General features: G+C 38.1%; 1 protein-coding gene across 15 annotated transcripts in view; it reads left to right on the forward strand.

Moving 5' to 3' along the window:
* Positions 1–16,282, forward strand: part of LOC112147954 (potassium channel subfamily T member 1) — a 78,942-nt gene that overhangs the window by 23,735 nt on the left and 38,925 nt on the right. For 10 of the 15 annotated variants that reach the window (XM_024274659.2, XM_024274660.2, XM_024274665.2 and 7 more), the window contains exon 4: positions 11,737–11,775. The exons of 3 other annotated variants lie outside the window; for them this stretch is intronic. In XM_024274659.2, coding sequence (XP_024130427.1) covers positions 11,737–11,775 — 39 coding nt within the window. Of the gene's footprint in view, positions 1–4,496; positions 4,908–11,736; positions 11,776–16,282 lie in introns of those variants that run through there. 2 more of the 15 variants (XM_024274670.2, XM_024274674.2) reach the window with 2 other exon arrangements.

Consider the following 16,282-nt stretch of genomic DNA (forward strand, 5'->3'; position numbering starts at 1 on the left):
ATTGCCGTGCGGGATACCTCAGGGCTCCATTTTGGGCCCCGCCCCTTTTAACTTGTATATGCTGCCTATTGGAAATGTCATTAGGAGACATGGAATAAATGTCCACAGCTACGCCGATGATACTCGGCTCTATGTGTCCATGTCTCCAGATGACCCAGATCCCATCAACAAATATTTTTGAATGTATTATTGATGGAAAGATTGCTTTGTTTATCTACTGTTCCTGATAACTTATTATCTTCTAGCTAATGTTCATGTTCGTCTTTTTTGTTCAGTTTTTTGGGTTTGACAGCAAAGTTGATAAAAGTGCTGAATAAATAAAGTGATTGAAAAATCTGTGAATTTATTGCTAAAAAATGTTCATAATCTTTGATGAAATGCATCAATAGTTCAATTTTTATCTGTTTTAAATTGCTCCTTTCAGACTCATCAATACTAGTAGTTAATAATAATTAACATGTGAGGAAATTCCATTTGTTTGCCACTGAAATCTCTATGTTTGAACTTTCTTAGCTGTTATTTATAACTTAAAATACATGAAAATAATGATGAAACAGCATAAAGTGTTTTCTAAGAGGAGAAGGGAAAATGATCCTTTAGATGTTGAAATATTAGCAGTTGTTAGAAAGCTTTTCTTCACAGAAGGAGGAATAAATCATTTTCCTTCATAATGTGTTGTGAGTTCAGCAGGTGTCTCGTGTTTCCATGCCAACCAGAGGGTGTGCCGTTCTGACCTTATTTGTTTGTGGTTTGTCATCAGTTCATTTGTTTTTCAAATGAAAACCTACAAAAAAAAAAAGCATAAAAACAACCGCTTTATTTAATGATCCCTCTTTATTAGTATGTGATTCTCTTTTATACTTTGGAGATAAGGAGCATCAACAAATATTTTCACCTTTTCTGAAACACAAACTCCTTCAGTTCACCTGAGCTCAGGTAAGTTTACCTGACAGCTCGTTTTACGGCTGGTGCACCTCTATGAGAACCCTCCCCACGCAGCACCCCCCCGTCCTGACGTGAACTCATGACGGGTGGATGGACCTTCTGTAAACACCCACAGAGATTCTACGTTTATCAGATAACTTAAGTGTACTTAAGGGTCCTCCATGTTTATCAGTGGATGAAGCGACTGCATTTCAAGTTGTGCGTCTTAAACATTCTTTTCTTCTCAGAATCTTTTCAAAGATGTTTTTCAACACTTTTTTTTAACTTTTGCTAGTTTACTTCACTTTACATTTTTAATCACAAACCAAGATTTCCTATCTTCTATTCTTCTCTTTATGGGTCAAAACTTTGGAATAAAAAGTATTTTAGTTGATAGAAAATCTATATTCAATGAGGACTGGTTTGACAAAAATAAGACTACAACAAATGATTATTTTAATAGTCGACTAGTCACTGATTATTTAATCCGACTAGTCGACTTATTGGTTCATGCGCAAAGTGGATGTAGAACACACATCTTAACCATCATCAGCTTTAAACTAAATAAAAATGAAGACAATGAAGATAATCTTTTATTAAACTTTTAATGAATCGTCCAGCTTCTGTCCTACATTCGTTTCTAGGATTAAAACAAGATCAAATAAAATTAGGTCATTGTCTGAAACAAGGAACTATTTTTTTTTTTGTTTTTACAAAAGATAAAGTTTTGGTCTCAATAAAAAAATTGCATTTTTTTTGTGCTGAACGCTCACAGCTTTATTCAACTTTATTACACTCTGAATCTATAGAATATAAAGTAGCGACTAATTAACTATTAAATTAGTCTATTTTAATGGTTAATTAGTGAGTTAATCGTGGCCGCACTACGTGAAAGATCCTCTCCAGTGATGTTTCTGGTGTGTTTAACATGTTCTTATGGCATTTTTCTGACGATGGAGAACATGTGTAAAGAAATTTAAGATTAAATTTGCATTTATTTATTCAAATTATTGTGAATAACAAGCAGACAAAAAAATGCTGTGAAAAAGCTTGTAGCAGAGACGTAGGTGCTGCAGTGATCCACTTGCAGACAAATAGCTCAGTGAAAGTCTTTGTTTTCCTCGTCTGAGCTGGAATCTGGATCCAAACTGGGTATCTTCGATATTTCTCGCCATTTTTGTTGCACCGCTAATGTTAGTTGGCTGCGTGAGGGTCTGTAAGCATGCAAACAAAAGGATGATGGGAAATGGGGGCAGGCTTTCCCTGTGTTAATAGTCCCGCCCACAATTTAGAGGTGGATTTCTAATGAACTCCTGCCGCTCTGCAGAAACTATGTCCTAGAAAATTACACAGGTTTTATGATTTTTCCCAAAGAAATGGCATCATGATGATTAAAAGACCATAAATAAATCCAAAGATGATCCGAGCGAGCTTTAAAAGCCCCGATTTACCCAAAGCCAGATAAAACAAATCCATTTTTAAAACCGTTAATTATGTCTATCGTGTTCCTGAATTTCTTAAAAGCAGATTTAGATTAATGTTGAACCCTACATAATGAATAATGAAACGTTGAAACACCTGTTTTTGTTTTTCATGTAAATAGCCTGAAGTTATGGATGAACATTAACAATTAGGTTAATTTAAAACTTTGTATTCTCCCTTTTGTGCTCCAGATGTATTTACATTTACTGATCGTTAAGATGATTGATTCTTAAATATTATAAATATTTTGTTACTCTGTCAATATAAAATTCATTACAGTCAATGTATAGGCTTCTCATCTTTTATGAATGAATTAAAAATATGTTAAAGATCATCATAAATCCTGAGAACCTTGAAAACTGCAAACATGATCTGTCAGCAAATCTGATGGTTGTTTTGGTTTCCTTCTGTCATATTTGGCCCGTATTTATTTTTATGTGTATATTTGATTTTCTTCAAACTATTCCATGTTGTTGTCATCAGTAAATGACGTGTTTTATGTATTATCTTCAGCCTCCAATATAGTTGTTACTCTCCTCTACGAGAAATTGTACAATGTGAGGATTCATTTTACCAATGATTCCATTCAAATCATGATCTGTGGTTACCGATCTGATTTATAGTCATTTTGGTTCATTTTGAACGATCCTATTGGATCTGATCCACTGACCTAAAATGGATCCAGGACATTTTTAGCCAAAACTTCATCCAGTGTGACACAGAGTACTGCAGTGAACAGTGTAGGTGAAGTTTTCTCTCAAAATAATGTAGTTGTGAGATAATTCTACACTCTGTATGGTCACACTCCTTTGTGAGTTCAAAGTGTTTCCACACATTGGACTTTAATGGTGGTTCATCAGTTTTTGCTCTATCACAGTTGAGTTGTCCACTAAGATGGTCGTTTTAACCTTATATCCCGTGTCAAAGTCAAGGCCCGGGGGCCGGATCCGGCCCTCCAGGTAATTCTATCCGGCCCTCCAGATCATTTTATTTTATTGTCATTAATGACCAGATGTTATCTTGTGCTCAATTGTAACTTGTATAATTTTGCCAAAATATATTCTTATGGAGAAATGTTGAAATATTTAAGGTTTAAGTTAATTTATTCTGAAATAATATTCCTGACTTTTTATTATGATAAAAAGTTGTGGTTTAAACACTTTAAAAAATGTCATTCTCCCAGATTTATGGAGTATTTTGGCATTTACTAAGACTTACAGTCTATTTTGGAGTTTAGCTAATATTTCAGCTACATGCTAGCTGTTTGGTTAAATTAGGCTTTTTTCATTTTTGGGGGGCTGTTTTGAAGTTTTTTTTTTTTTCAGCTTCGTCTTAGCTGTTTTGGCTAACCTTTTTTCAGTTTTTAAGGCTAATTTGACATTTAGCTAATATTTTAGCTGGGTTTCAGCTTGTGTGTTTTCAGCTATAAGCTTCAGTGATTTCAGCTATCAGTCTCAGTGATTTCAGCTGTCAGCTTCAGTGATTTCAGCTATCAGTCTCAGTGATTTCAGCTGTCAGCTTCAGTGATTTCAGCTATCAGCTTCGGTGTTTTTAGCTTTCAGCTTCAATGATTTCAGTTATCAGCTTCAGCGTTTTCAGCTATCAATTTCAGCATCTTTAGCAGCCAAATTCAGCTTCCAGCATTCACACTAGCATCATTCCATGTAACACTATATATCTAGTTTATATTTATGTTAAAAGTGATGGTTTTAAAGTTTAAAAAATGTAGTTTTAGAGTGTTCAATACATGTTTATCCGGCCGTGACTAAAGGTGTGTTTTGGATTTTGCTCCCTTGTGTGACTGAGTTTGACCCCCCTATTATAAATGGTGTATACTCGTAGCGCTTTTCTTCCTTGAAGGCTCGAAGTGCTTCACAGTCACAGTTAATCAAATCGATTAAAAACCAAAAAATGATTAATTATTCGTTTGTCTATATTAGTTTAGAAATCGGTAAATAAATGAAGCTTTTTGAACAGATGTCCAGCCTGTTTCAGGTGAGATCCTGCTCGGGTCCAGAGGCTCTCAGCCTTAACTTTACCATCTTCATTATGTAACTTTTTGAGGAGCGCGTGGTGGTTGGTGGTGGCGCGCCTCGCCGCGCCTCGCCGCGCGCTTCACGTGACGCGGCGTGAAGCTCGGCTGCGCCGGCGCTCCTGTCAGAGATGGAGGAGGACTCGAACCCTCGAGCAGAGGCTGACGCTCTCCGTGCGCCTGCTGTGATGCGACAGAGAGGGAGCCGCTCTCCCTCCGCCTCCGCGCGCCCCCTCTGAGACGCGGGATGCGGTTTTCTGTCGGTCCTGGTCCCGCCGCCCGGAGCGCCGCTCACACCGCCGAGACGACTCTCATCCGCGGGCATGGCAGGCGCCAAACTGACGCCGTCGCCCTCGGAGATCGACCCTGACGTGAAGACCGACGCGCAGAAGCCCCCCGAGCCCACCTGGGTCCACCCGTCCAACCCGCTCCGGAGCATGGGTTCTCTCGGCAGCGACGCCGGCCAAAGGTATCTGCTGCAGACCCGCAGCGCGCGCGCTCCTCCGTGCAATCCGCCTCCAGCTCGTGCAGCATCCTTAAGACAACTCGAGCGCGTGCTGCTTCCACACTTCCAAACTAATTGACCACACTTAACATTTGCATTTTGAGCTGAATAATTCACCGTTTTTCAGCTCGAACCCTCTAAATGTTTGATTTAACTAAGTAAGTTGATCGATGCGTTTTCGGTCCAAACATGTTCAGCATCTTCTCCTCATCATCGGCTGCAGTCTGTGCGGATTACATAAGTCACTGATGCTGCATTCCCATTATAGTTTGATGATCCTCTTCCCTTGGAGCTTCAGTGCATTTTCAGGAATCTGTGAAGGAAGGGATTTTTTTGAATGGAAAGATTGGGATGAAAATGAATCCAGACTGACATGCAGTCACACTATAATGCCGGAGCACGCCTGACAGTGTTAGTAAACATCCAGGAACAGCATTTTAGACAAACCTGTGTGTGGATGAGTGGTGGATCAACGTTTAATAGCCACAGGGACACACAGCTCAGTTTTCCTCTCAGGAAAGGAGAAAAAAACACGTCTGCTGATCTGAAGCCATTCCTCGGCGCTCCTTCTGTCAGGTGGACGGAGCTGCAAACAGAAGGGTTGTGCTCGTATGGCAGCGTTTCAGAAACCTGCAATGCAATATGCTGCTGCTGCAGTGGGTCCCATACTCACAGATTCACTGTTTTAACAAACACTTCTTTTTTATTGATGCTGATCATAATGTTGCTTAAATATACCCGTCCCAGAACGGAGGCAGTGACTGTAGCAGTGACAAAGCTGCATTACTAACAGACAGATGTCTACACTCCATTCATATGTGAGCTGAACGACTGCCTCTGGTTTTCCTCTGGGCAACACATTCATTTTTAATGTGGCTACACAGAAAAGACTCGGACAGATGGTTATAGAGTTGGCGAGGATTCGTAACCTTTGTAGAAAACTGGTAAATTGGATTTAAGATAAATGATTGATCTCAACCTGAGAAATGTGGTCGTTGCAGCAGCAAATGATGGGATAAAATGTACATTTATTCTAACAACCTTTACTAAATCTAAGCCTCATCAATCTAAGCTAATGCAGCGGATCTTTGGCTCAAGGATGAGGAGTCATACAGTCTTATGGAGTGTAAAACTCTTCAGCCAAAGATAATAAGTCATATGGAGTGAGGCAGGAATGATCTGTGGCGTTCCGTCCAGGATGGAGAGTCAGGCTTCGATCGCCGTTTAGATGGTGATCTGATTCGATTCACAAATCAAGCTCAACGATTCACAGATCGAACTACGATTCTTACTTTTTAATATAATTTGTTTGTATACTGTCTTTTTATTGGATGTATTCAATTAAAACGAAATGTATTAAATCTTTTATTTAGAACAAGAGATCAGAATCAACAAAACTAATAAAAACAGAAAAAATGAAAAGCCATTATGAAAATTAACGTTTTTCCGCTGCAGAATCAGCTGATTCACTGTGATTACGTAATCATTTCACTGCAGCCTCATATCGGTCCAAGGCTGCTTTTCCCCGCTTCAGAATCCACTGCAGTTATCAAAAGAATGTAGCTAAAGCTCCGTTGTTAAAGCAAATTTATTTTTTTAGAATTTATGTCTGTAAATGAATCTAATTTTTTTTCAACTACGAAAAAATGCACTTGCTAGTTTTACTTTGAAAATAGGAAGCTTCCCCGGCACTTTATTTTGAAGATCTGTTTACTTCTGGTGACACTAGCGCTGCACATTCGCCTTATTTTTAGTTTATAAACTTAAGTTCCAACGTTAGTCTGCATTTCAGAGCAAAAACTACATTGTTCTCGAATTGTATTTTTACTACACACCACTACACGTATAAAGATTGTGAATCAGCGATCTTGGACGTTCCAGATATTCATACTCAAATTTTTGGAAGCCGCTTGTGGGTATTTGAGTTCTCATTTGTTAGAGAGCGAATGGAGAGGGTGATCAGGATGACTCGTGATGAACATGAGTTTCTTCAAAGTTCTCCTCTCCATCACTGCTTTCAAAGTCTCATTTAAGGTGGTCGTACGAGCCTCAAGAGAACTGCAGACACGCCTGCGCTCCCTTAAGATTCAGCCGCTCCTCTCTTTGATCCTACACGGACAACCCAAAAATCTGCAGCACCTGCATGAATTAACCCTCCATACATGTGTATATGACTTATGATTTAGACAACAACAAAGTAATTAGCACAAATACATGTGTAAGCAACTATATTTGGATAGCAAAATAAAGTAAAAACTCAAGTTCAGAAATATCAGAGGAGAAATAAAAATGTAAATGATATTTAAGAATGATGAAGACATCAGTCCGTTAGCCCGAATGATGCTGGGACCGATGGCGTAGAATCCTAAATAAAAAATGAGGTGAAGCATGAAAGAAGAGTTTGTCCTGTGAATGGATGCTGAGCTGGAGGTGATCAACAGCCAAGCCGTCAGCTGACAGCCACTCAGTTCACTGAAGCTTAATATTGCCTTTGGGTACCACAGTGAGTATTCTAATCTAATGCAGAAAATCTTCAAATGGCCTGGGTTATAAAACCTAATGTATCCATTGGCCAGTTGCCCATGGCAACCAGATATGAACCAACATGGTTTCCGGTGTTGAAACTGCTGGAAAGAAGAGCTTATTTAACAAATAGAGGTTTGGGTTCATCTTAGAAACGTGAAAACGTGTTTTTGAAGCTAAAAAGGACAACGGTTAGAAAGTTAGGATGCTAAGAGCCTTCAAAAGTGTGAAATGTGATCAGCGTGGGATTCGTGTCCAGCTGGTACGAGGACACGAGGAAGCAGAGTGAGTACAAACAACGGACCGTTTAGAGGTTTTATTTGTTACAGCATCCAAGAATCCCTCAATGTCTGTGTGTGAAGGGTCATCTGGACAGCATCAACATGTAAGAGCGATGGGACTGAAGCAGGCGGTGCACTTTAGTAGAAAAGCAGTAAATAATACTGAATAAAACCGTCGTTTCTTTCACCAAGACAGTACTAGGACTGCTTCAACTGGAAAAGTTGCATGACCTGCGATAATGCTGGTGTGGATGCCTTTTGCTGAAAGTAGTCACTGAAGCTTTATGCTGAAAAATGGTGACGCAATTTACTTTAATTGCTGCAGGGATTTACTGAAAATGCAAAAGCTATTTGTAAAAAATGTAAATTTGTTAAAAGACTGGAAATTTAATTTAAGAACTATGAAAGAGCGCTGAAGTTGACCTACATTTCTGAAAATTTTGTAGTAACATTTCTTTAAAATCCCTAATATCTGCAAATTTAGCAAAAATATTTAGTGTGTTGCTTAAATATGAACTAAACTCCAAATTAGCCCCCAAAAAACCTCAGTAGGTGCCAAATTACCCAAAAGATAGCTCATTACTTAACTCAACTCCAAAATAGCCTAAAATTCCCATTAAACTAAATTAGTCAAAAAAATTAGCCTGTTGCTAAATTAAAAGCTAAAGCCTAAATTGGCCTATAAAAACTTCAGTAGATGCCAAATTAGTCAAAAGCTAACACATTGCTTAAAAAATAGCTAAAATCCAAAAAGCCAAAACATTTTCAGTAAACTAAATTAGCCAAAAATGTTAGCATGTTGCTTAAATATTAGCTTAAACCAGATTTTTTGAAAATTACTCTAAAAGATGAAAACAGCCCATGAATATTTTAAGGCTTGTTGCTAATCTACTTAACATTTGAAATTTAAAGACTTTCTCATTCATTTCCTATGGGGCATATTTTGCTCAATACTTCAAAAACTTTAAAGTTCATGAATACCAAAAACACAAGCAGTGATGTCCTGAACGAGCTGAACGTCTTGATATAAGATCACTGAAGTGTTGAAAGTTTGATTGAGTTTTTATGTGCCAAAAAAGGTACAGAAAGAAGCAGGAGAATCACTTTAGTTGAATGATTACTAAACATTCACACAATTACAAATATTCACTCTAGTTTTCTCTGTAAAGAAATGTTCAAGATAACAGACAGAACATTAACAGAAGTTTATTTTATGCAATAAAAAGATATATCCTTGTTTAAGAAAAGATTTGTGAATGTAAAAATATCAACTTCTTTACAGTTTAGGCACTTTTACAACTTTAACATGCGTTTAACATTTATGTTTACAACAAATTTATAACAAATCTATCGAATTAACATGCTAGAAAGAAATCTTTTATTGCTTCTGCTGTCTTAATCTTGCATGTTTCAATATTAAAATGTTGGTTATTTTACATCCTTTTGTCCAGCATTTTAAAAAAGAAAACTTCAAATCTGCAGCTGCAAAAACTTTGCTTTGTTGGATGTTTTTTAAAAAATTTACTGCATTGTGGGCTTGCTATTTTTTATTTTAAGTATATTGACTATTATTATTATGCTCGTTTTAACAATTTTAAAACTTTTTTTTTAATTGTAAAAATTCTGTTTTTCAGTAACTGATCCACCTTTTGGGTATTTGTTGTAATTAATTGATTTTACTGACTAAATGATGCATTTTTTATTGATTAGATCCAATTGATTTGGATGTTTTTTATGACTGAATTATGCTCTGTTTATTAATTGCTAATTAATTAGCTGTAAAATATTTTAATATTTTATATAGACCTAGAAACACTTACATTTTGTTGTACATGTGACAATGCTAAATAAGAACTATTATTTTATCAGGTCAGGTCACACTTGTACTTTCTTAATATTTCATTTTCTATGTTATTTTTTAATATTTTCGTCTTCTATGTATTAAATTAAAAAGTAGATATTTTTCTTCAAATTCAAGGCAATGTGAGTGTTACTCATGTCTGCCAGCCTCAGATTTGAACCACCGAGCGACTGCTTGGTTGCTTAACTCACATTCGTACAGCAGTGAGTAATTTTTAACTAAATCAGCATCTAAAACTAAAAATAAATGAGTGTATGTTGTGTCCATGTGTGCTAACGATAATGGAGCTGGAGAAACGGTTTGTTTGCTCTGCCTTTGGGGTGAACATGCTCTTAACAGCCAGATAGCATCTTTATAGCTGTTGGTAATGTGTTGTCGGACATTAAAGGGGCAGTAAAATCAGACCAAGTGAGATAAGACAGGGTATTTTAGGTATTAAGTATATGATAAAAGAAGACTAATCACTTTTTAATTTCTGTATGTCTAAATTAAATGTAAAAAACGTAAAACTGTAAATATCAGGATGGTGAGAAAAAAAAAATTAAGTGGAAAATATTGTGCAGCATTTTTATATAAAGAACTATAAACTAAAACTTAAAACTTGTTTGAATAAAATCAAGTAGAAGATTATCAAGTATAGAGTTTATTTTCTGGGTGTAAGGAATATACTTGTTCACTTATTAGACTCCTGAAACCTGCTTTCTAAAAGTAATAATAATCACCCAGATGGATTTCTATTTGCCTTTGGAACAAAAAACAACTAAAATAAAAGAAAAATCTAAATTTTATTGTTTTTTTTTTCAATGTTTAGTGCATTACAGCTAAATACAAAATTATTCTTTAAAAAAAAACCTCAAACACAGATCCTCACCACCCTGTACCTTTTGCTGTTAAACTTCTACATTTTACTTCAGATGTTGCTCATATAGGTTTAATGGTGCATTTACAAGGAATTTCTTACATAATATTGAATTTTGTTGCCGATTTTAAAGGTGAAAAATCGTAATATACCTTAAAACACACCCTATGAATGAAAAAAGTGCCAAAACTTTGACAAATGTGTCATTTATTTTTGTTTGTATGTCAATGACACAAACGTAGACTCTTCCTCTCAGTTTAGTGACCACGGAAACCTTCTAGACCACGTGTCAAAGTCAAGGCCCGGGGGCCGGATCCGGCCCTCCAAGTAATTCCATCCGGCCCTCCAGATCATTTTTTGTTTATTGTTATTAATGGTCCAATGATATCTCGCGCTCATTTCTAAGTTGTAGAATTTTGACCAACAGCATTTTTATGGAGAATAAAATATTGAAAGTTATTAAGGCGATTTTTGAGCTTAGCTAATATTTTAGCTACATGTTAACTGTTTTGCTAATTTAGGTTTTTTTCCCTGTTTTTAGGCTATTTTAAAGTTTAGCTACATGCTAGCTGTTTTGGCTAACCTTTCAAATTTTCTTTCTTTTTTTTTTTTTACATTAATTTGGCATTTAGCTAATATTTTAGCTGGCTATCAGCTTCAGCGTTTTCAGCTATCAATTTTAGCATCCTCAACAACAGCTAACATCTTCAGAGGCCAAATTCAGCTTCCAGCATTCACACTAGCATTATAGCAGGTAATGCTATATATATATAGTTTATGATAATCTTAAAAAATTATGTTTTTAAAGTTTTAAAATGTAGTTTTAGAGTGTTCAATAAATGTTTATCCTGTTCGGCCCGTGACCTAAGGTGTGTTATGGGTTTTGTGTGATTGAGTTTGACACTCCTTCTCTAGATCTTGATGGTGTGTCCACTGATCTCCTCTGGTTTAGATTGTTACATTTGTTCTTTAGTGAGCCGAATAGAAGCTTTTATTCACCTGATGTTGGGTGCTGCTACAGCTCTGGTTCAGATGACCTGAATATGGAAAATCTTTCTTGTATGTCAAGACCTTTGTGGAGAAGTCTCATATTTGGTTCTGCTGACGGTGGAGCACGTTTGACCTTCTGTGTTACTCTCAATATTCTCCCAAAAGGTGAATAAAGCAGTCAATGCATGGAAGTGCCTGACCCGCCTCGTCCCCCCTCTGTTTTATGGACCCCTCCCATCCTAACCTGTACCTATCTGTGTCCATGTGTGCTGCGTCCAGGTATCAGGAGGAGTACAGTATGGACTCAACCAATGCCCAGTAAGTCTCTGGCAGCATCATGCTTGCATGGCATGGATTGTGTCTCCACAGAAGCCATGTTTGCTGCACGGTTCACGTTGGGTTCTGCACAGACCACATGTGGGTTACTGACATACATCTTCTCCATCACCTCAAAGTGGCATTTTGACTCTGATTGTGGCTACCTTTTCACCATCAAAACAGCCGATCCATGAAAAATGTTTATATATGGACATTAAAGGTAAAAAGGTAGTTTCAACCTAATTTATTGACAGAATGTGCACGACTTCCACATATGCCTGAGTATGAATAGAGTGAGGCCTGAAGTATCCGAATGAAGAAAGAGATGTCAGTATTTAAATCTAAACATTGAGTTCATGTTCTTTTAACGTTGGCCTCAAAACGTTCTTTGTGTTCAGTGAATCCCTGCATGCTATCAGCTGTGGAAATATTTCAATCATTCGATCATTTATTGGATTTTATTCAAGTTTTTGTTACAGCTTTGGAAAACTGAAAATGTGAAGTAGTTTGGCTAGGATGCTCTCCAGCGGTGTGTATTTTAGGAATTTGTGAAATAAGTGACTGAAAAGCTTTTTTTGAGGGCTTTTATTGTCAGCTTGTGGCTGAAAGGCTGGATCTGCTCTCTAGCAAATGTATCTGATAGGAGCTGGAGCAAAGCTCGGTGTGAAGCCTCTTTTAGTCCAGTCCAGGCTCATTACTGCTTTGGGTCATGTTTGCATTTCATACTAAAGGCCCCTTAGCTCAGAAATGATTAGAAATAATGTGGATTCTTCTTGTATTTTTATGAATTTTGATCAATTGTATTGATTTTTGTTTGGTTCCAAGCTAATCCAAAGCAACAAATTGGAAGAAGAAGTTATATTAGTAAAATGATTTTCTGCAAAGGAACCATTGACTGCATATGAGAACTGGACTTAGTGAATCCTCCACCCTGGCGTTTCAAACAGGAAGTAACCGAGGGCCCCAAGAAGCCAAACCCCATAGACTCCTATTGAAAATAAAAATGACTCAGACTACGGTCACATATCCCAAAATGTCACTGTGCAGTGACCTAAATGCAAGGTTTTCAGCAAATTCGGCAAGTGGCCCCGTGGTGGCATTTGTAATTGGGAGGCGGTAGTTGCATTTCTACATGCCGTGTGGTGGACACTAGGGCTGCCACGATCAGTCGACTCGACGACTATTAATACTCGATTAGTTGTTACTTTGTATTAAATGGAGTCAGAGTGTAGTGAAGATGAAAGTCTATTATGGAATTTATTATGGGTTTTTAGGCTATTTTGGTGTTTAATATTTCAGCTACATGCTAGCTGTTTCGGCTAATTTAGGATTTTTTTGTTTAATGAGCTATTTTGGAGTTTAGCTAATATTTCAGCTGTATGCTAGCTATTTTGACTACTTTAGGCTTTTTCAGTTTTTTTAGGCTAATATGGCATTTACATTTGCACTTACAGCATTCACACGAGCATTATCACAGGTAATGCTATATATTTAGTTTTTAGTTAATTTAAAGCTAATGTTGGTTAAGATGTGTGCTTTACATCCAGTTTGCGCATGATACGATTAGTGGACTAATGGGAAAAAAAAAAATCATCTGTAATTAGTCGACTACTAAGATAATCGTTTGTGGCAGCACTAGTGGCATCAGAGGTTTCCAGATAAAGTTACAATTATGTGGCAAACCAGATGATTTTGTGACATTGGTAGGTGGCCGCCTGGACACATTTGGAGGTCACATGGTGGCAGTTCAGAGGCAGGCAGGTGGCAGCGCAGTAACTGACTGATAGGAGGGTTTCCAAGTTCTCCAAAATCATCTGATGACTGGTTGATTTCAAACTGCCACCCTCCTCCAGCCACCCCCCTTCCCCCGTGCTGCCATGCCACTGCCACCATCCGATTGTGCAACTCAACTCAACGAGGGCTGTTGACGTGGGACAGGGACCCGGTGATGACCAGATGCCCGTCTGGCCATCCCAGCCACTGTGGGTCTAAATGGGGAGATGGTTTGATGCTGCACACATATCATGGCGTTGATAGCAGCACAGCGACTGATCCACATGTTGAAAAATTGCAGTTGATTCTAAGAATACGAAGACGACAGAACATTGTGTTTCTTGGGAGACTCATTGTCTAAAAATGTGTAAGTTTGTAAATGGAAAAGATTTAAATCTGTGCTAAAATCTGAGTTACAAATGACCAACAGCGCCGAACAACACGCTTTATAAGAACCCCTGGACTACCGACAGTCAGCAGCCGGTGGCATTCGCACATCATCACAGCTGCTGCCGGCCGCTGATTCGGCTACTTTTGCTCTGTGGCCTCTCACCCGTTACCCAATTTCGTAATGGTGTCGTTCTGGCTGCCTGACTGCTGCCATATACATTCATGACATCACTAACGATTTAAAAAAAATCGAGCGGCAGCATAAAATCTTGAATATTCTGCCAATGCCTCCCCATCGCACGTGACAGGAGCATCAGTCATTCTATGGGTCAGAATAACCACTCTTGCTCTGATACCTTTGTTAACATGTTCTTGATTTTTCTAATCATATTTTTTCTGTAGTTCAAGTTATTGAAGTTATAAACTGACCAATCAGATGCTTCAATAAAAGTAGGTGGAGCCTGCTGGCCCCCACCACCAACGTTCAGAACATTCGATTGATAATTTCCTGTGGCCTGGTTTCAAGTGGTAGGGGTGTGGCCTTCCAACAAGCTCACTCCTGATTGGCCAGATTGGTTGTCATAGAAACAATGACTCGGACAGACTGGAACCAATCACTGCTAACTGACAGTCTGGCTCCATCATGGTGGAGTCCGTATCACGAGAAAATGGCAACTGAATTGACTTTATTTGGTTGAGGCTAGAAGGAAACCTATGGATGACATCACACTCACTCCCTCCAGTTCTCATATACAGTCAATGAAACCAAGAAAATCTGTATTGTTTTTAGCTATTTCATTTTGTTTCATTTGGGCAATAAAATACCAAAGTGTCTACAAAACTGAGACTTCTAGTTTTAAGTTTTGGTGGTTGTCTGGCCTGATTTACAAAACGTACTGAAATAAGTTAGTCATTAACAAATGCAGTTTATAGTTTTATATCAGAGTGCGGTTCACAGAAACCATCAACAATTCATCAAAAGGAGCTCCACGTGGGACTTCATAAACATATTAATGTTGTTTAATGTCAACCATGTACTTGAGTTCTCCATCAGTCCTGGCTATTGTTAAAACGCAGCAAAGGTTATGATTTAATGTGTTCCTGGGAACAGCAATGGCTCTAAGGCTCTTTTTCTGTCAAAAAGTCTCTGACACTTTTCCCACTAAAAATAGCCTCTGATAATTTCATCCAGATTTTTTTTTCACCTGTCTTCCACCTGAGCGCTGTGAGCTCTCTTCCTGTCTCTGTTGAACAGATCTGTCCAGCAAAAGCCTGGATTAGACCTTATTAAAGTCTTGACGTTCTCCTAATGTGTGATCATGATTTAATGAGGTCCTCAAGCATATCCAATCAGTATTTTTTTAGATGAATTCATTTGTAAGTCAACAAAAAATAAAAAATATCTGTCAACCATAACCTTGTGGGATCTCCACTCTTCTGGGAGGTTGAGGAGCGTTTCTAGGAATTCTGGACCATCGTTCAGGTCACACTGATGTTGGTGGAGAAGGCCTGGCTCTCAGTCTGTGGTCTAGTTCATCCCTAAGGTGTTCCATGGAGTTCAGGTGAATCCGGTTCATCCACACCAGACTCTGTCCTCCATGTCTTCATGGACCTTGCTTTGTGCTCGGGTGCACAGTCATGTTGGAACGTTTAGGACATATACCGACTCAGTTTGTTGCACAGGTGGAATCCTATGACAGTTCCAGGCTGGAATTCACTGAGCTTCTGAAATCGGCCTCATTCTTTCACACATGTTTGTAAAAACAGTCTTGATGTTATACACCTGTAGCCAAGTGATTAGGACTTCTGATTCTGATCCTTTGGATAAATGAGCCGATAGTTTTGGTGTCTTAAAAAGGAATTTTAGTTTTGTTTCTTTTTACTTTTGTTTTTGCAGCTAAAAGAAACTTTGAAAACAGTCGATAGGTCACCACTAAACTGCCTCCCAAGCTTCAAAGCATCAATACTGAATCCCTGCCAAATCTTTTTAGTGCCTACGAGGAGGTAGAGTCCACTTGAACGTGCTCTTCACTGTGTAAAATGATAGTCAGGTTATCCTGGGGTCAGCTCTCTCCGTGTCATGTGAGCAGAGCTGCTGCTGAGGCGGGTTGCTCCTCAGAAAGTCTTTCGGATTTGAACCTTCACCTGTTGAGCCACTGGAGCTGTTACCTTCATCACCGTATCGTTTGTTCAGAGGATTTTACTTTAATCCTGTTCAAAAAAGAAATTCACCTCCTGATTGTTTTCCTGCTTCTAGTGTTTGTTATACGTCACTCCGTCTCTGACATAAATATAGATGATAAACTCTGGAAGCAGAAAGAAACTAAGATCAGGGGAGTTTTAT

Source organism: Oryzias melastigma, linkage group LG9 (assembly GCF_002922805.2).
Source record: "Oryzias melastigma strain HK-1 linkage group LG9, ASM292280v2, whole genome shotgun sequence".
Lineage (NCBI taxonomy): Eukaryota > Metazoa > Chordata > Actinopteri > Beloniformes > Adrianichthyidae > Oryzias > Oryzias melastigma.